The following is a 19,918-nucleotide window of genomic DNA, read 5'->3' on the forward strand; positions in this document are numbered from 1 at the left end:
GATAATATAAAACTTGATTTGAGTTGGTTTTTTTTTGTAAAGATAATAGTGCAAAGTGTTCCTTTACCAAAACATAGCCAGGAAATTGTCTTTATAGCAATGACCTGAGATGCATGTGATTTGTGGACAAAATTACATGTTAGTTAGTCAAACAATCTAATTTTAGCCCTCTGCAGCTGAGACTGCTCTACGCCTAGTTCATTCTGTGGTGGCGATGTATTTACATTTTCAATGTTAAAAATAGTCATGTTTACATAACTACATTGAGTTGCCGGGAATTTTTAGTAGGTTTGTAACTCCTTAGTCCAGGGGTGTCAAACTCATTTTTGCTCTGAGGCCGCATGGAGGAAAATCTATTCCCAAGTGGGACGGAATGGTAAAATCATGGCATGATATCTTAAAAATAAAAACAACTTCAGGTTATTTTTTTTGTTTTACTTTGGCCAAAAATAGAACAAGCACATTATGAAAACGTAAAAATCACAAATAATCCTCTGGACACGACACTTCAAATTTGCTGAAAATTCTAAGGAATTGGTGCTGTTTCAAAAACACAATGAGCTTAGACTTCATGTATCTACAAAGCCAGGACTAAACTTTAAGTCACAGTCTTTCTGCGATTGAACAAAAACACAACATGTAAACTCTTCTAGGTATTTTGTCATGTCCACATATCAATCCAGAGCTAACTAAACAAACCGTAAGAAACGGAGCTAAAAACTTTTCAAAAGGGTTAAGTTAAATTTTTCTCGTGTTTGACAGAGACATTTTGGGGCAACGGGGGTGCCAAATGACTGTGTTTGAAGCAGAAGACGTAAAACGGCAGGTTTTAAGTTTCATGTGGTTCGAGGAGGAGGAGCCACGGTCCCCCTTTACTGTGTACCTCTTGCTTGGCCCCGGTATAAACCGTTTGCTGGCCTAACATAATTGCTATTGTGACATCCAGTGGACACATTTAGAACAGTAGTTTCTTTCGTTGAAAAAAAAAAAAAAAAAGCAGCTAATTTCTATACTTGGCAAACTCATCATGTGGGCCGGATAAAACCTGTTTGCGGGCCTGATGCGATCCGCGGGCCGTAGGTTTGACACCCTTGTCTTAGTCGGACTATCCCAACACAGGAGGTACAAATTCAGTATTGAACAAAAAAAGCAAACTCTTACTTTAATATCGTATCCCCTTTTAAACAACGTTTAACTTAGCTGAAAGTCCACACTAGAATACGTGAAATAAAAATGTATTTTCTGAAAAAACGAAGTGAGTATCAACCACAAAGAAAACCGCTCCCCCCTACAACTGTTAACAATGGTACAGTCCAACGTGCTCCACTGCGGTGTGGTTGCGAGGAGCTTCTACACACGCTACGGTCAGGGGGGCCAGCAGTACGGAATCTCTACAACATACGTGTACATTTAAGCCGTACAGGGGGAAAAAACATGTTTTTCTGCCACTGTTGGAACAAACTATGACTGGAAATTGAACTGGTTTCCGCCATGTGACGTTCGGTGAGTTTATTCTAAAATTTTAAGTCAAGTGTAGATGAGTTTGGTGCACTTGTTGCTCCGTGGTAGCGTTTTTAATAGGATGATCGATGTTACCGTTTGGTCCAATTCGGACTACTGCTAATTTAATCGAAAAATATACAATTGTACTATTTTGTATAATCTTAATTAACAGCCTTTAAACTGTCATATACTTTCATTGTGAATTTAAAGCGAAATTTAGAATGAATATATTAATAATGAAAGATTGGGGTTTTTTTTTACTGAACATATCGAATGCTAATTGGGTTTAGCCTCCCCTTTTTTGTCAAGTGTGCATGAGTGGTTTTAGTCATCGTTGTTTTCCCAGCAGTGGGGATTATAACAGTCTTGGAAGGGTATTAAATGAGCATACAGATGGCTATTGGCATCTTTGATCCTGGTCAGACTCAGCAACAATCTGTCTTAAGTTATCAGTCTGCCCATGACTAAACTTTAGATGCCAACAAATGTATTTGGGACCTCTCCAAATTCATCAGGATTGTTGTGATCTTCATCCAGCTGATTTGTAAAGATCTCACTTTGGGCTTGTTCTGACCACAGTGTTAGAAAAAATACAATTTTTTCTTGATTGATTGAAACTTTTATTAGTAAATTGCACAGTAAATTACATATTCCGTACAATTGACCACTAAATGGTAACTCCCGAATAAGTTTTTCAACTGGTTTAAGTTGGGGTCCACGTTAATCAATTCATGGTTACAATAATACACAATGTTGGATATAGAGAACATACAAACCCTTTATTCGTTGAATCAAAAATACTGAAATTCCACGACATAGTGACTTTGCAAACAACTAAATTTATACACAAAGCAAACTACGATCTGCTACCCAAGAATATACAACAATTCTTCTCAACAAAAGAGAAGAAATATAATCTTGGACAAAAATTGAATGTAAAATATTTGTACGCATGTACAACACTTAAGACCTTCAGTATATCAGTATGGGGAATTCAATTATGGACTGAATTAAGCAAATAAATCAAACAATGTACTAATATGATCCACTTCAAGAAACTCTTCAAACTTAAAGTGTTTACAAAGTACAAAGAAGAAGAACCATGATAAACATTCTGAATTTATTTCATCCATCCATTAATTTTATAGATAGTCTTACTTATCTCAACATATGAAATATAACTTACTTCACCAATTATTATTCATTTATTTATTTGTATTGTTATCACTTATGGAGTATATTGTGAATAAATTGAGAACAGGAAGTGAACAAACGTTTTAGCAACTGCTATGTAAAGGAAAAGAGGTAGGATTAAATGGGCTCAGCTTCTTCCTACTCATTTTCGAACATGTTGAATAGAGAAACTGGAAATTGTGATGTATCTTGTTGTATGCATGCATGTTCCAAATAAACTCAAACTCAAATAGTAGTCACCCCTTGTAGGAACTCTTTCTGCATCCTTTTAAGAGAGGAAAAATGGGTGTTTTCCCATTCCAGGAATGTTTAGAGCTGCCAATTAGTGTTGTGTCGTTCGCGAACGACGGGGCGGAGGGTAACGTGTAGGGCAGGCTGTTTTGAGAAGATTTAAAGTAAAAATAATAACTAATGTATGTACACATACATAGGCTATTATTTACACAGTTATTGTAACAAAAATAAATTTCTCCTTGGGGATCAATTCTGATTCATATTATTATTATTATTATTATTATTATTATTATCCATTCTACTGCAACTGTTGTTGTTGTTGTTGTTTAGTAGCTATCATCATCATTATAATAATGCTGATTTGCAATTAAACTGTACTGCTGCTGCAGAAGTGATTCGGTACACGTACTGAACTGGCCACCGTGTGGCGTTGTCAGTCACTGATTCTAGTGATTCGTACTGTCAAAAGAACTGCAGAAGAGATTCGGTACACATACTGAACTGGCCACCGTGTGGCGTTGTCAGTCACTGATTCTAGTGATTCGTACTGTCAAAAGAACTGCAGAAGTGATTCGGTACACGTACTGAACTGGCCACCGTGTGGCGTTGTCAGTCACCGATTCTAGTGATTCGTACTGTCAAAAGAACTGCAGAAGAGATTCGGTACACATACTGAACTGGCCACCGTGTGGCGTTGTCAGTCACTGATTCTAGTGATTCGTACTGTCAAAAGAACTGCAGAAGAGATTCGGTACACGTACTGAACTGCGGCCACCGTGTGGCGTTGTCAGTCACTGATTCTAGTGATTCGTACTGTCAAAAGAACTGCAGAAGAAATTCGGTACACGTACTGAACTGGCCACCGTGTGGCGTTGTCAGTCACTGATTCTAGTGATTCGTACTGTCAAAAGAACTGCAGAAGAGATTCGGTACACATACTGAACTGGCCACCGTGTGGCGTTGTCAGTCACTGATTCTAGTGATTCGTACTGTCAAAAGAACTGCAGAAGTGATTCGGTACACGTACTGAACTGGCCACCGTGTGGCGTTGTCAGTCACTGATTCTAGTGATTCGTACTGTCAAAAGAACTGCAGAAGAGATTCGGTACACATACTGAACTGGCCACCGTGTGGCGTTGTCAGTCACTGATTCTAGTGATTCGTACTGTCAAAAGAACTGCAGAAGAAATTCGGTACACGTACTGAACTGGCCACAGTGTGGCGTTGTCAGTCACTGATTCTAGTGATTCGTACTGTCAAAAGAACTGCAGAAGAGATTCGGTACACGTACTGAACTGCGGCCACCGTGTGGCGTTGTCAGTCACTGATTCTAGTGATTCGTACAGTCAAAAGAACTGCCGATCCCATGAAAACAAGCCACATGAAAACAAAATGAGAGTAGACTAGTAGAGGAGACAGAAAGAAGGGGGGTAAAGTGTAAGCAGGCTGTTTTGAGAAGATTTAAAATAAAAATAATAACTAATGTATGTACACATACATAGGCTTTTATTTACACAGTTATTGTAACAAAAATACATTTCTCCTTGGGGATCAATTCTGATTCATATTATTATTATTATTATTATTATTATTATCCCTTCTACTGCAACTGTTGTTGTTGTTAGATTAACACGAGTCCCTACGCAGTGCGCGAATGTCTGCACTGTACTGTCTGTACTACGCACGCCCCCCCCCCCCAATTTTTTTTTTTTTTGGGGGGGGGGGGTGATTCGGTGAACGGATTTTTTGAACAAATCAATTTAAGGAACTGATTCTAGTGATTCAGTACAGTCAAAAGAACTGCCGATCCCATCACTACTGCCAACCGACCCTTTCAGCTTCTCTTTTTTTTAAAATTTCACTACATTTTTTTTTGCAACACTTACGCTCATTTGGCCAAGCTTAAGAATAACATAAAACAGTGGTTCTTTAAACTTTTATCATCAAGTACAACCTCAGAAAACACTTGGCTCTCCAAGCACCACCATAGTGACCAACATTGAAATACAGCAGCGTAGTAAGCCTAAGTATTTGTTAAAACCAAGGCAGCGGTAACATTATATACAGCTTGAACAGTAACACTGTGTTGGAATATAGGAAATTAAAACCCCAGTTTGAGAATCACTGATATAGAACAAAAAAAATACTGTATCAGTGCTGTTAGGATATTATGACATACAACAAGAAGCATATGAAAAGTGGGAAAATTCACATTTAAATGCACATTAGCTCTAAATTGAAAGATGAATAATCTCATGGTCAAATTTGGACCAGTCATTGTGGGATTCCACTCTCAGGTTTTTTTTCTGTATCCTGACGCGACTTAGACTTAATGGCAATTTCCTGAGGTGGAAAAAGGCCTTCAGTTTAAAACAATATGAGATCTTAGGGAATGAATCCTCCTTTTTATTAAAATGAGTCACTGTTTCTTGTGTTCCTATTGAGAATATATTTATCCCTTGCTGATTTTTTGCTGACAATTAGTTCAAATTGATTGTGAAAAAAGTCTGCCTCACACGTGTTATTTATTGATTGTTAAATTGCGTGCGACGTGAAGTCCTATAATACCAAATGATGTGTCGCCTCATCACAACTCGAATGAACTTGACATTTCTTTGTGCGACTTAAAATGAGCTTGTCAGATTTATAAGTTACTGGAATTTCAGGTTTTTGGGACGCCTGTTTGTCTTTTGACACCCCGATGTGAGCCAGGCTCTGTCTGAACACGTCCATGAATTAAATTTGGTAAGACTAATGTTCTTACCTCATGAGTCGCATTCTAAAAAAAGAAATTCTCACAGATGGCAGGTGCTATTTTACAATCCTTTTTTGAATAATGAAAAAAATCCCCTGTAATCTAAAAGTTGTTTTTTAACCCTTACGTTGGTAAGTGACTCCAGCTTCCAATCATTTCTGCCCTTTTGTTTTTGTTTTTTGTTCTTCTTCTTGACTAGTTATTGTGAAGAGCAGGCTTTAAAGGGATCAGAGTCGGCGCACAGCAGTAATTAAACTGATTAATTCATCCTGAGACTTTAATCAGATGAGCCTCGTACCAGTTGGGGCTGTGTGGGGTTAGCGTAGTGGAAAACGGGCTACTTGTTTTTGTGTACAAAGGAGCATTAAAGCTTGAACGCATACACATTTTTCAGTACGGAATGGTGGAAATTGAAATACTCTGTTCCAGGGTCAAACTGTCCTCGTCATGAAGCTTTTATCAACTGTACAGTAATGTAATAAAGGTGGAATTTATGACTCTTTGAAAGGACTCCTCCCAGGGGATCCCGAGGCGTTCCCAGGCCAGCTGGGAGACATAGTCTCCCTAATGTGGCCTGGGTCTTCCCCATGGCCTCCTACCGGTCGGACGTGCCCTAAACACCTCCCAAGTGAGGCGTCCGGGTGGCATCCTGACCAGATGCCCAAACCGCCTTATCTGGCTCCTCTCAATGTGGAGAAGCAGCGACTTTACTTTGAGCTCCTCCCGAATCTCACCCCATCTCTAAGGGAGAGCCCCGCCACCCGACGGAGGAAACTAATTTCGTCCGCTTGTACCCGTGATCTTGTCCTTTCGGTCGTAACCCAAAGCTCATGACCATAGGTGAGGATGGGAACGTAGATGGACCGGTAAATTGACATCTTTTCCTTACGGCTCAGCTCTTTCTTTACCACAACGGATCGATACAGGGTCCGCATTACTGCAGACGCTTCACCAATCCGCTCGATACCCTCACTCGTGAACAAGACTCCTCATTATGGGGCAAGATCTCTTCCCCAACTCGGAGATGGCACACCACCCTTTTCCGGGGGCGAGAACCATGGACTTGGACTTGGAGATGCTGATTCTCATCTCAGTCGCTTCACACTCGGCTGTAAACAGATAAAGTATGAGCTGAAGATCCTGGCCAGATGAAGCCATCATGGGGGCGGCAGAGGGCGGAGTGGGTAGAGCGGCCGTGCCAGAATCCTGAGGGTTGCAGGTTCGCTCCCCGCCTCTTACCATCCAAATCGCTGCCGGTGTGTCCTTGGGCAGGACACTTCACCCTTGTCCCCAGTGCCACTCACACTGGTGAATGAATGATGAATGCTGGGTGGTGGTCGGAGGCGCGAACTGGAAGCCACTGGAAGTCTACCCCAGGGCAGCTGTGGCTACGAAAGTAGCTTACCACCACCAGGTGTGAATGAATGATGGGTTCTCACTTCTCTGTGAAGCGCTTTGAGTGTTTAGAAAAGCGCTATATAAATCTAATCCATTATTATTATTAATATTATTATCAGGACCACATAATCTGCAAAAAGCAGAGACCTAATCCTTCAGCCAACGAAACCGGATCCCGTCAACACCCTTACTGCACCAAGAAATTCTGTACATAAGAGTTTTGAACAGAATTGGTGACAAAGGGCAGCCCTGGCGGAGTCCAACCATTACTGGAAACGGGTCCGGCTTACTGCCGGCAATGAAGACCAAATTCTGACACTGATAATAAGCGGTCCGATAAATCATACTCTCTGAGCACTCCCTTCAGGACTTACCGAGGGACATGGTCAAATGCCTTTTTCAAGTCTACAAAGCACATGTAAACTGGTTGGGCAAACTTCCATGCACCCTCAAGGACTCTGGTCCACAAATCCACGACCAGGACAAAAACCACACTGCTCCTCTTGAATTCGAGGTCCAATTATCCGGCGTAGCCTCCTTTCCAGTACACCCTCCCTGGTTCCCCTTCTTAAAGGAAGAAACCACACCCTGGTCTGCCAATCAGATAGGCTCCAGCAACCCCTGCGACCCCGAAAGGGACAATCGGTAGAAAATGGATGGATGGATATTCTAATAAACCACTTGCATCCTTTTATGGGTTCTATTTGCTCTCTTACTTGTGCTCCTCTTCCCTAAAAAAGTGTGGACCACTCAAACTCTTAGATGTCATGAGTCGTTCACATGAAGGCAGCATTGACAACTGAGACTCCTGGGGCACACAGCTTCTGAGACATTAAGCTAGCATGCTCAGTTTGCTTATAAAAACTGCTTGTAAACGAATAGCTTGCAACTGTGTTCACTGTGTTCAAAAGACTTGACTTGTTTGCCAACGTCGCATCTTTAGTAAGTAGGTAACGTACTTGCTTCTAAGTAAACTGTCATTGCATTGATGTTGAATTAGGACTGTTTGCTTTTGTTAATTTTATCCTAATAATTATCCGCCCAAATGTTAAACGATCTTAACTAACCACTTGTGTAATTCAAAATTGCGCAATTATTAAAACAAGCAGTAGTTTTTCAAGAGTGAGCTATCTGGTGTGCAATGCTAGCTACTCTGAGGACTGAAGGGTGTCTTAACACTTTGTTTGTGAGTCCAACATGCTTTTGGTGTAGATTCTTCTTCTTCTTCTAATAGCGCCTGTTAAAAATGGCCCTTTAAGGCATCAACTTTAATGAGCTTCATGAATTGGCTGGTAATGTTTTAAGTGTTCCTAGTAACCTTAACCTAAAAAAACACAAGATTGCAACAAAATTAGGAAAACCTTAATGTTGTTTTACTTATTTTATACCACACATTCTTAAAAGTAGACACTAAATGACAGTGAGCTCATTGTTAAATTACTGTACTATTTTATTTAATTGTAACTAATCAAGGAAATAATTCATTACAATGAAGAATTTTCCGATCAGAGTTTTATGCTGCCGATTCCGATACGATCAGCTGATACCAATACTGATACCGATCACATGTATTAACTATACATTTGTCAATTTATTCATGGTGAGTGCAATCGACAATTTGACAGTTCAATGATATCAACACAATATTTAAAGTACTTCCTTATTCTCTTTGCTTAAAAACAATTGTTTGGAGCAAAACAAAGTCAATAGTCAATAATTAAACAAAAGCAAAAACTACTATACGCTACTAATTTTCTCTTTGGTTGGTTTTTGCCCTCAAAGTCTTCCTGTGTCCAGGACATTATTCCAAGAGTTTGTAAACATTAACAAAATCAACAACAACAATATTTAGAGAAAATGAAAATATTGATCTGATCCCTCTAGTATCGATTAGATACTGATTTTACCCTTGGTGTCCACATGACTAATTTATTGTATGGACTGATCCAATCATCTTCTTACCTGTCGTGTACTGAGTGGGACAATGCTGACAAACCAACAGGTGTTGTTATATTATGCCCTCTCTGGACTCTTATTAATCTACTTGTTAATTTCCTGGTTATAGCTGCTTACTTTCTATTGAAAAGGTGTTTCCATCCTTACTTCTTAAACTTTACTACACACTTATTTATTGGTGTTGTTTGAAGCTAGGTTAGCATACCCGCTCCTGACTTTCTCTCGTTGTGTAACATGTTTAGCCTTGTCCTCCGGTGATAATAATACTTGATAATGATACTTTAGATCCTAAGAAATGCCGTTTTTGTTGTCCTGTCCAGCCATTCAGGCAAATCATATTTTTTTATTTATTGTAGTGGAGGTGATTATTATTAGTTTAGGGCAGGGGTCGGCAACCTTTACCACTCAAAGAGCCATTTTGGCAAGTTTCACAAATTAAAGAAAATGATGGGAGCCACAAAAAAAAAAAAAAAATTTAAAATGAAAAACACCGCATATAAAGCTTTAATTGCTTTGTGCTATGTTAACCAGGGGTCTCAGACACACGCACCGGCACGCACTTTAATATGGAAAATTGATGTCAGTGCGGCCCGCGAGAGTTGAATCAATGGCGCTTGATAGCGTCATACTTGCCAACACTCTCATTAATTCCGGGAGACTCACGAATATCAGGGAGTGATGGCACTGCTTATGGTGCCCTCTACAGCCTGCCCAAACAGTGTACCTGCTCGGCCACATGTAGAATGCAGCTTCAGCTTGCTCACGTAAGTGACAGCAAGGCGTACTAGGTCAGCAGCCACACAGCTTACACTGACGGTAGCCGTACCGTATAAAACAACTTTAACACGGTTACGTTACAAATATGCGCCACACTTTGAACCCACACCAAAAAAGAATGACAAACACATTTCTGGAGAACATCTGCACTGTAACACAACATAAACACAACACAATAAATACCCAGAATCCCATGCAGCACTAACTCTTCCGCTCAACCCACGCACGGAGGGGGGGGGTTGATGTGTGGGGGGGTTTTGTGGTAGCGGGGGTGTATAATCTAGACCGGAAGAGTTAGGGCTGCATGGGATTCTGGGTATTGGTTGTGTTGTGTTTATGTTGTGTTACAGTGGGATGTCCTCCAGAAATGTGTTTTTCATTCTTTTTTGGTGTGGGTTCACAGTGTGGTGCATATTTGTAACGTAACAGTGTTAAAGTTGTTTTATACGGTACGGCTACCGTCAGTGTAAGCTGTGTGGCTGATGACTAAGTATGCTTTGCTGTCTCCTACGTGTGCAAGTAAAAGCTACATACAACATGTGGCCGGTCTGGCACGCTGTTTGTAAATGCTATAGAGGACAATTACTGCAGTGCAATTAGGGCACGCCCTTAATTTAGTAATTAGAGTGAAAATAGGATTATATTTGCCCTGGGAGTTATCTAGGAGAGGCACTGAGATCCATAAGTCTCCTGGTAAAATCAGGGGGGTCGGCAAGTATGCAGCTGAGCCGCATCAGAGTGGTCAAAGAGCCGCATGCGGCTCCGGAGCCGCGGGTTGCCGACCCCTGGTTTAGGGAAACGTGTCCACACTGCGTATGGCAGGGCTATTTAACTACATAATGAAGAGGGCCGCAGTTTCACGAACCCAAGGACTCAAGGGCCGGACCTCGAAATGTTGATGTTTTGTCAGAAAGTGCCTCCGCGGGTTATATTCGTTTGACACTGTGTTTACTTAATTGCAAAGCAAACACATGGGTTTTCACACTGCACTGTCAATACATTCATTGTTTTGTATTCGTTCGCTACGCCATTTCAGCATGTGCTGTTAGTCCGATAGTTAACAGCATGAAGAAACAAAAGCTCCAGAAGTTTTGTTGAGGATTGATGTTCCTTCTGTGGAATCATTTCCTTCCTCAGGAAACAATGACTTGAACACTTGCTTGGGTCAGAACATTCATACTTTGTTGTCCCGTCGTTGTTAAAAGTCTGATTTTCGCAATTTATTTGAGTTTTTTTAGGTTTGATGAGTAGTCTTCTTCTACTCACCCCACTGCTGCTCCATTGTGACACATATGCCTCACCGTTGCCCTCTGTGGGGTGGCGGGAGTACTGCATATATGAGCAACCCATGATTTAATGGTTTTATCAAGCCTATTTGGGTGATCTTTGGCGGGCCGAATTAAAAGCTTTGGCTGCCGGATGTGGCACGCAGCCCGCCAGTTGAATAGAACTGGCGTATGGAGACAAATAAATATGGTAGCCGCTTGTCAGCCAGAGCGAATCAGGGCTTGCGATCAATATTAAGAGACATCATTCGGCAATGACCGATCACATACTTTTTCACAAAAATTGTCTGATACCAATCGGTGGCCAGTCGATCGTCACAGCCTTAGTTACAATTACAAAAAGAAAGACCACCAATAGCTTCGTTATCGTCAGCTGTCTGCTATGTGGTCAAGTCTACTCTTATTTTACTTTGCATCGATAAGTGCAAAATATGTAGTATTTATTACTATTTTTTGGTTTTCATTACGTTTTACTCCTGCTCCTGTATGTAAAAACCTGCAATAAAGCCATTTCCCTACTGTGGGATGAATAAAAGTCGATCCTATCGTATCCTAGCCTACTAAATTGAGAAACCCAAAAAAAGAGCAAAACACACAGGCAGAATAAAGTGATCTTTGCTGAACTGAGTGAGGTCTTGTAAGAAATGCTAAAGTTTCAAGTCTTTGTTAAAATCTTGCCAGATGAGGGTTTTGGTGCAACTTTTTTGTGTGACTTTCAAATTTTAAGGTACCGGTACAACAATGTCTGATCTCATTAGTTCACTTACCGTAATTAGGATTCGAGAATGATACACTTAATTTGTTACATGCTTTTTGTGTTGTTTAAATCATTTGACCCATAAACTTCCATTGGATATGCTCGTTGATTTTAAAGCTTTGTTGAGATAATCCTGGTGGTGGATTAAGTACTGAAGTATATTTGTTCTGCCTCACTGGACATTTGATCAACAAAACAGCACATCTTGGACCATTATGAAAGGAATCCTGCGTAAGATGTGAATTCCACTTCAAACCTTACATTGCATGTTTTATTTTCCTTTTGCTGATGTCATGCTGATGTCCTCTTTCTCTTCAAGAGTTTCAGATATGGATGAAGTTCCGTGGAACAGTTGAAGTTTTGAATAAAGACAAGAGTTGTGATCTACAAATTGCTCCATCATGTCCTCCATAAAGCAGCAGAGAAACATTTGCGTTCTCCTTCCCAACAAACACCAGCTGGAGATCACAGTCGGGGTGAGTGGAAAACGCCTTTGCCTCTAAGTTATGATTATCTTTCTCTCAAAATACATTTTTCCTACCATGGTGGCATTATAATAAACACTGTTCTCTGTGGTTCACTTGCTACAGCTGAAGGCTACTGGGCTAGACGTTTTCAACCAAGTGACAGAGCTTCTTGGAATCAAGGAGATGCACTTGTTTGGCCTCACTGTTGTGAGAGGTAAGTAAGTCCACCTCTCACTTTGGTCCCTTTAAGGCCTGTTCACAATGAAAGAACACGGAAGTCTGGCTTTTTTTTTTGGCCATGCCTGAATTCCAGGCAGCTTTTTCAGAAAGTTGCGGCAAAAGTTGCATTGTTTTGAGGCTTTTTTTTTCTCTCTCAATAACATTGCATCAACTTGTCACTTTATGGATTTGCGATCAATGTTTTAATTGTTCCTTGTAAATTTAACCTTAAAAAAGCACAACACTGCAACAAAAATTGGAAAATAAATTCTGTATTGATGTTTTACTTGTTTTGTACTACACAGACTTAAGAGTAGAAATTAGATGGCAGTAAACACACATACTCAGAGCTCATCGTCAAATTACTGTACTGTTTTATTTAACTATAACTACAAATTGTAATCATAGTAAGAATTGCCACCGACGACTTTGTTATTGTCTGCTGTCTGCTCTGTCGTCCACAAGTTGCAAACATTCTCCCTGTTTGTTTTACGCTTGCAAAATGTTTATCCATCTGAAGCATTAATTTATGTTCCAACACATAAAACCCTGCACGTTAAGAGCATTCGAACTGTTGAAAGCGATATGTAGTGCTAATTTTTGTTGGTAAATGAGAGACAATAAGATTATCATTACACATGAACATATCCGTCATGTAAATTTCTAGATCAGCATTGCAAATAATAATTTGTTCTCAAATGCCTTATCATGGATAAATAAAGATTAAATTAATATTGAAATACATTTACACTGGGAAGTCAGGATGTCAATGTGTTGCTAAATGTTTGTATATTACTTTACCCAGAAGGCTTAGTGCCGTGGACATGGAAAAGAAAGTAGGTCTGAGCTATGTGGGAGGACGAAAATGTTGCCGTTTGTGCTATGACGAGTTGATCTGTTGTTACACATGGCTGTTCCTGGCTTGTCTACAAAAGAAAATGATGCAGATTGGCCAAAATGTGCAGAGAAGTTGTGGGCATTAGACAAAGTTGCAAGGCAGCACATAATTTGCGGTGATTGTTTGAATTTGCATAAATTGTGAAACTGTAAAGTTGTCCTCAATGTGCAGTAAACCCTCTTAAGTGAAAGACAATTTATCTTGAGAGCACTTATGTTCAATATGAAATAATCTGTTATCATCATAAAATGTAACTTTTCAGGCAATGTTTTGATAACATTTAACCTTTTAAATGTAACTACGCACCCTTTTATGACACATGAGCCTTAGTGTATGAAAGTGAAGAAGACTTGCAGAGTGTGTCAATTTATGGATGACACGCTATAGTAGTCATACAAGTCATTAACAATGAGTTAACTGCTGTTTGTTGAAACTTAAATATGAACTTGAGTCATGGCAAACTAGAAAAGCAGAGCAGCATTTGATTATATTTCCTTGATCAACTATATAGAAAATAAAGAATACATTTATGTATTAATTTGTATTATCCCCAAGGAGATGGGAGATTCTCTTCTTGAATATTCTGAATTTTTAATTTAATGCCAGTATCATATTGATCAAAAGTTAATTTGTGCTGTAGTAAAGGTCTTTCTGGATGTAGCACACTTTCCTATTGTTGATGTCATGTTTTTGAGACAATCAAATGCACCTCTGCTGGTTGCAACCAGGTATTGCACTCTGTGTGCATTAAAGCAGTGGTCCCCAACCACCGGGCCGCGGCTCGGTACCGGTCCATGGATCGATTGGTACCGGGCCGCACAAGAAATTAAAAAAATAAAATTAAAAAAATAAATAATTTTATTAAATCAACATAAAAAAAACACAAGATACACTTACAATTAGTGCACCAACCCAAAAAACCTCCCTCCCCCATTTACACTCATTCACATTCATTCGCACAAAAGGGCTGAGATAGGCTCCAGCGACCCCCCGCAACCCCAAAAGGGACAAGCGGTAGAAAATGGATGAATGGATGGGTTGTTTCTTTCTGTTATTAATATTTCTGGTTCCTACAGTATATATCAATATAGATCAATACAGTCTGCAGGGATACAGTCCGTAAGCACGCATGATTGTATTTTTTAATGACAAAAAAATATATATATATATATTTTATTGTCCCCCCCGTGGGACAAATTTTCAAGCGTTACAAAAAGGTTGGGGACCACTGCCTTAAAGGGGTCGTATTATGATTTATTTCTACGTTTAAAGTACCGGTAGAATGGAAAAAACATTTTCCTTTTTTTTGAAGCTATTATCATATATATCGGATTTGTAACACCAAAAGACTTACAAAGTTTGTGAGTAAATTGATATGATCAAAATAGTATCAATCTCACAGAGATTCCTGAGCCTTTTTGAGAGATAATGAGCAAGCCAGTCACGTGATCCATGTCGTAGAGGTGGGAACCACAGACCCCTTCCGCGCCAACAACAATGTTAATAATCATGCAGAATTTATGAGAGCCTACAACGACAACTTTGGGAAAAACAATGATCCAGAAGCTTTAATTTTTTAGCCTGAATATAAGTAGGGTGTGCTACAAGTTTTAGAAGCTATGTGCTAAACAAGAAATACATTCTACGAACATAATAAAACGATTGCTTGTTTCACAATGTCTGCTCTCACTTCGATGACGACTGATAAGATGTTATGATAAGATGATATCTTCCTTTTTTAGATGAAGAATTACTCATAATCCACACGGAGGGTTAAAAGGAAAGAACACTGCCTGCAGACACTGTCTTCGTTTATCATGTCTTTGTCTCCATCTCCGAGTATGAATTGAATATCACAGATGAACAACTTATAGACTTATGGTTAAATCCTCCTATTATCAAAATAAGAAGCATGATTTATAATCTAGAATAACTGACAAACAGAGATGCCGACTCACAGTACAGTAGCATAAGCTATAGTTAGCTCTCTGTTATCAATGCACCGCTAAAAATAATTTGTTTCTGTTAGCGCTTATAATAGCAATATCACTAATACTTGGTCAATTTTCAGGTCACAATATGTATATAGAGTATTGTTGGTGGGTTTTGCATGGTTATTTAGATGATTTTCTGGGCGTAATAGAGAGGCCCCATTAACTCAGTTATAGCTGACTTTTTTATGTGTTTATTTATCTACCACTTAGAATGCAAACAAAAAAGAAAAACATGTGTTCATGTCTTACTAAGGGATTGTGAATTATAGACAGCACATCTATTTCTAATATTTGCATATTTCCATTATGACTGATCTGCTGAAATGGTCAAAGTCGGAAGCGTTCCAATTGAGATGTCATTCGACCCGATATCTACGGAAATTGCCAAAGACATTCAAAGCTGAGTATTCAAAATGAGTGTCTGTAATTGTGGCATTTTGTGACGTTTGAACAGAATTTGCGGTTTGGAAAAACAATGAGATATGGTTTAATAGATACAATAAAACCCAACTAAGCATTCAAAGTCAACTTGTTTTTCCATTCTATTGGTACTTTAAAACACTTTCTTTTGGTCTACATAACATGTCAAGGTGGTTGTTGTAGTTTTAGCGCTTCCATCGCAAGTCTACTGACAGATAAAGTTAGAACTATACGTTACTTTGTATTAAAAATGGCAAAAGTGGAGGAGGCATGTTCATCTACGAGCCAGTCTGCCCAACAACAAGAGGATTGAGAAAAAGAAGGAGCTTATTAAATACAGCGCAGACTACAATGGCGGACTCGCACAAAGCACTTTTGGGTAAATGTGTATCAAAAATGGAGATATCCGCTGACGTCACAGGGCAGAAAACATCACAGTTCACAGCAAATTACAAACGGCTCGTTTGGAGAAAGTATCAAAGAAGGCAAGATTGTTTTGTACTGTAAATATCTTTGCAATGCCTCGACGGTTTGATTTCAAATTTTCAGGACTTACAATATGCAGATCCCAAATACACAATAGCAGGTACCAATTGGTAAGAGAAGTTGGTTTTGCATGTTTGGGCCCCTTTTATTGCTTAAAGACACTTATTATAAACAATCAATTAGAACAGAATGCATAACGATCAACTGACTATAGTACCCATTCAGCGTACTGATGGGGTGTCCCTTCACATTAAGAGCTGACTTTGCAGTGTATTGTTTTTCATTGTACTGCAATATGCATTCAATCATAAATAAATCAAAGTTCATTTATATAGCCCTTAATCACAAATGGGCTGAACAAACCACAACGTCATCCTTGGCTCAGATCCCACATTAGGGTAAGAAAAAACTCAACCCAATCGAAGCAACGAGAAACATTCTAAACCAAGTCTTTTTCCCACCAAATACGTGCAACTAGAATACAGTTTCTTTGGTTTGTGAGTTCCCATCTTAAAGAAGGTATAGGTTTACAACCAGAGACAAGACATGGTGTTGGTACTTTTAGTGTAGAATAATATCTTCTCACAAAATGGCCCTTAAAGTCTCTTCCAATGAATTTTGTAATTCCCAGTGACCTCTGAGCCATACTTCCCTCTGTTCTCGTTCTTTGCTCGAATGTGTCAAGATGCCTTGGAAGTCCTGCGTGGCTCACCTCTAGAACAAGCAACCTTTTGTTTTTGTGGTGTTGGTTCAGCGATCACTTAGGCCTGGATTCCTGCAATATTAACTTCATTAAGCCTGGAATCCACTCTTGCATTCCTCCACTTCATGAAGGGGAGGGATGGGTTGATGAGCAGGGTGGGAGTTTGAGGGGTTGAAAAAGAGGGACTGGCTGAAGACGTTGAGGGGGAGGAGCGGGGGGTCTTGGTTTGACTCAACTCTTACTCAAGCGTTTGAGCACTAAAGGAGGTAGCATGAGTCAGAGTGGTCCAAAAACGACATGCATTGATGAATGGTGACATGAGCAAGTTGTGAAACAGCTTGGTGAACATTATTCAGCCACAGTGTACATAACAACAGCGATAAGACTGATGAAAAGGAGAATGCCCATGTCCTGACTCATAGGACGGAGCTGAGACTGATACCACAGCCTTATTCTCAGCAAAACATTTATTTCTTTGACTGAAAGAGATTTGATTCAAGTAAAACTGCATTAATGATGTTAATTAGCATAAACTGCATAGTAGCCTATGGAATAAGGTCCTTTTTTTTTGGCTCTCACGCCAATTACTTCCATTGTTGGACACATTTTCTGCCTGGTTGCATTAGTGTTTTGTTTGCCTGCTAACTAGTTGTCTTTCTTCTTCACAGACAATGAGCACATATTTTTAGACATGGAGGAGAAGCTGGCCAAGTATTTACCCAAAGAATGGAAGCAGGAGTCTGGAAAGGTGATGTGCAGTGTAGAAGTCTGCAAAAATCTATTGTTGTTTTTTTGTGGGACTATTTATTGTTTGGAAAAAAAATTACATAAAAAAGATTTAGTTTTAGTTGGCTTACATTAACCTTACAGTTGTCCTTTGTTTATCGCTGTTAATTGGTTCCGGACATGACCGGAACCGTGAAATGAGAATTTTAAACTATAAATCAGATATTATCATAGCTAGAGCATAAAAAAACCTGTTTACGACCCTCTAAATACGTTTTTTTAACATTATGATAGCCCTCTAGACATGATATAACACCCGAAGCCAGTCAGTGGCCACAATACTGAACAACACATTCTGATTGGTTTGGTCTCCTCTCTTAGCCTGTACTACTGTAATATTCATATTTTTATTTAATTTAGCCATTTTCATGCTTCAAAATGCCTAATTGAGTACCAAAAAATTGTACAATATGCTTTAAAAATCTGCAATGTGTTGAAGCCGCAATATTTGAAGCGCCATGTGCTTGTTTTTATAACCTAATTTAAAATGCTTAACAGGTATATTTGATCTTAAAGATTTTTGTTGCAAAGTAATTGTTTTTGTTTAGTACTGGTACAAAACATGGACAATTGGAGGTGCTGGTAATGTTATTTCATTATTTGTTAGGGACAGTGTGTATTTATAAACATCTGAAAAAAATACAGCTGTAAATATGTCAGATTGTCGCGCATTTGCTAGATTTGATCTATTGTTCCCAGCCCTAGCAGGTGACATAGAAATAACAATACAGACACAAAGGCACAAATAAAAACAGAACATCCCAAAAGAAAGGATTAAAGGTGGTAAGAGTCTCACAAATTTTGAGATTCCTTTGGAAGTTTGCATATGTTTGGGAGTCTCTTTTTTTAAGTGGAAGGCTATTCCAATATTAGCTACTTTGACTGAAACACTGTTTGTGCAAAATAAGTCACATTGTGGTAATCTACAGTCAATTATTTCTAGCTACACAACTGTAACACTTCCATTTCAGTGTAATACATGTAAAAATAACACAAAGCTTGAGAAGTTCAAATGTAAAAATATCTATTCCCCCCACAGGGTTTAGAGAAAAGACCCTTGCCCCTGGTGCTCTGCCTCAAAGTGCAGTACTACGTCGAGAACGGCAGACTTATTAGGTATGTACCCTCTTGTGTTGACAAGCTTTCTATCGCATGTTTTTTCCTGCTCCACACCATCCGTCTTCGTCCTCCTCACTGACACCATGTTCAACCCTACTGTTTTCATTTCTTTCCGCTCGGTACCAGTGAACGCAAGGCACGCCATCTGTACTACTCTGACCTGTGCGAGCGGGTGCTGCGCTCCGAATGTCGTCAGCAGGAGGAGGTGTACTTCCAGCTGGCGGGTTACGCAATGCAGGCGGACCTCGGTGACCACCAGCTGCCCAAGGAGGGGGAAGAGAGCGCCCCTTACTTCGAGCCAAAGGAGTACTTTCCCCCATGGGTAGGTGATAGGTTTTATTTAAAACAAGCTCAAAGTTTTGTTAACTGGTAAATGCAGCTTTTTAGCAACATGCAGTTTACCTTAAAGCAGACGTGTCCTAACTTTTTACAGCAAGTGCCGCAGCATACAGAAAAATAGAATAATCTACTTTGATAGATCTTTTACATTTAAGATCCTAAAACCACTACATGGTAGGTCAATCAATACATGCTAAACTATCTGAACAAAACATCCACATCTATGCCTGTCTTTGTGTGATAAGTAACAGAGCAAATTAGTGTAATATCTAATCTAAGCCCCTTGAGATATTTATTGTTTTCTTGTTATGATTCTTTACTAATAATATTAATATTCCGCCAACTAAAACCTTTCTGAAGGCTTAACTAATCATATATGGCAAGAAATTTGTACACATTTATTATGACAGGATGCACAAAAATAATCAAATACAGCAGGGGTGTCAAACTTGTTTTTATTGAGGTCCACATTGCAGTTATGGCTGCCTTCAGAAGGCCACTTGGAACAGTGAATATACAGCCAAAAGTTGTTTGGCCTGTTTTTCTGTATTCTCATTTTAATGCGTTTTCTTTATTTTCATGAATATTTACCTTGTAGATTGTTACTGAAGGCATCAAAACTATGAC

At 39.3% G+C, this 19,918-nt stretch overlaps 1 protein-coding gene across 3 annotated transcripts in view; it reads left to right on the top strand.

Moving 5' to 3' along the window:
- The first annotated feature begins 1,344 nt into the window (after nucleotides 1-1,344).
- zgc:172136 (uncharacterized protein LOC566376 homolog) overlaps nucleotides 1,345-19,918 on the top strand; it is a 30,419-nt gene continuing 11,845 nt past the window's right edge. For all 3 annotated transcript variants that reach the window (XM_062057658.1, XM_062057659.1, XM_062057660.1), the window contains exons 1-6: nucleotides 1,345-1,503; nucleotides 12,180-12,336; nucleotides 12,451-12,541; nucleotides 17,716-17,795; nucleotides 18,873-18,949; nucleotides 19,079-19,274. In XM_062057658.1, the coding sequence (XP_061913642.1) occupies nucleotides 12,262-12,336; nucleotides 12,451-12,541; nucleotides 17,716-17,795; nucleotides 18,873-18,949; nucleotides 19,079-19,274 (519 nt within the window). In that variant the 5' untranslated portion in view covers nucleotides 1,345-1,503; nucleotides 12,180-12,261. The remainder of the gene's footprint in view (nucleotides 1,504-12,179; nucleotides 12,337-12,450; nucleotides 12,542-17,715; nucleotides 17,796-18,872; nucleotides 18,950-19,078; nucleotides 19,275-19,918) is intronic.

The sequence above is a fragment of the Entelurus aequoreus genome, linkage group LG09 (genome assembly GCF_033978785.1).
Source record: "Entelurus aequoreus isolate RoL-2023_Sb linkage group LG09, RoL_Eaeq_v1.1, whole genome shotgun sequence".
NCBI lineage: Eukaryota > Metazoa > Chordata > Actinopteri > Syngnathiformes > Syngnathidae > Entelurus > Entelurus aequoreus.